Source organism: Myotis davidii, unplaced genomic scaffold (genome assembly GCF_000327345.1).
Source record: "Myotis davidii unplaced genomic scaffold, ASM32734v1 scaffold1870, whole genome shotgun sequence".
In the NCBI taxonomy this organism is placed as follows: Eukaryota; Metazoa; Chordata; class Mammalia; order Chiroptera; family Vespertilionidae; genus Myotis; species Myotis davidii.
The window spans coordinates 10246-11743 of NW_006282087.1; the positions used below are offsets into that span (position 1 = coordinate 10246).

The window sequence follows — 1498 nt, forward strand, 5'->3', positions numbered from 1 at the left end:
TTTCTCTCTCATCAATGTTTCTAACTCTCTATCTCTCTCCTTTCCTCTGTGTAAAAACTCAATAAAATATATTTTAAAAAAAACATTTTAAATTTCCATGTTTTCCAAGAATTTCATTTTCTATTTAAGAACTCTTTCCTTTGACTCTTAAAATTGTTCTCTCTTACACAATCAAGGATAATTTTACAGTAAGAAATAATCCTGTCTTGGACATAAACACTGAAAGAAAGCTTAGTTTACAGTCTGACAAATATTCACATATCTATAGGATTTTGCTAGGACAGCCTGGCACTAGGACAAATGTAATGTGTGCCAGCCACAATGTCACTTGAGAAGTAACCTTGGTCTGCTGGCACCAATTCTCAGTCCCACTTGGACTAATGTGGCCAACCAAATGCAGAAATAATGGGAAATTATACATTGCACTGGAACCTTATTATAAAAACGTAAGATAGCCAATCAGGAATGCTTCCTCTGCCATATGATAACTTGGGTACATTTTGCATACCTGGCAACAGTGCAGCAAATTTAAAACTATCATATCCCTGTATTTTTAAACTGGAATTTCTGATAATTTATTGTCAGCAGAGATCTACCTTAGAGTATTTGGATGGTAGCAGGGTTCTTGATAATAGGCAATGATCTTGGTAAAGAAAACCACGTGGTGGTCATATTAAATACATCTGTTTAAAATAACTGTTTATTCAGGCAAATAAATCATTTTAAAATAACCCCAAATCACACCTCAGAACCTATTTACATTGTTCAAATATTCAGAAGTGGGATGCTTATCCTGACCACTCCACAGTGGATGCACAGAGTAGATTTCAAAGATACTTTTTACAAAGAAAGGGAACAAAGGGAAGATTCAAGGTTTTAGCAAATCACAAGTAGTAAATGGCAATGGTGTTGCCTCCATGGTCTTGCTGTAACATTCTCCATCCCACCTGAGGTTCCAGGACAAAGACCATGGAGCACTACTGAGGCCATGGCAAGACTTACCTTCAATTTATGCTCCAACATCATATTCTGCTCTCTTACTATAGTCTCTCTGTCCCTCTCCATCTTCTCCTTCAGTTGCAATATATTTTCCTGGAGACTCCTCTCCTGTGCCTCCATCTGCTGCTGTTGCTCCTGTAGTTTCTGTCTCAGCAACTCCTGATCCTTCTCAGCTGCCTCCTTCTTGGCCCGCTCAGCTGCCCCAGGGAGGTTTGACAGAGGGAAGAAATAGGTGAGGACTAACCTCTACCTTCCTGAGTTCTAATAAAACAAACTGTAAGGGGAGGTGAGAAGACTCTGAATTGCTCCCTTGCCACAACATCAAGAGCTCATAGCAGAGTGTGATGGGAAAAGCCCTGGCTGGCTGATGTGCCCTGGTGCTTTCAGAGTTAGAGAGTATGTCCCACAGAAGGAGAGAAAGCTCCTTGTATCAGGAGGTTTTGTTCTCACAACTGTCAAAGGACAGTGCAGGCCCTTCCACCCACTGTCAGCCCAGCCC

General features: G+C 40.6%; 1 protein-coding gene across 1 annotated transcript in view; it reads right to left on the reverse strand.

The window, feature by feature from the left end:
- LOC102770313 (guanylate-binding protein 6-like) overlaps window positions 1–1498 on the reverse strand; it is a 28506-nt gene that overhangs the window by 2525 nt on the left and 24483 nt on the right. Inside the window, 1 exon segment of the mRNA XM_015565318.1 lies at window positions 1003–1196. Within this exon segment, the coding sequence (XP_015420804.1) occupies window positions 1003–1196 (194 nt within the window).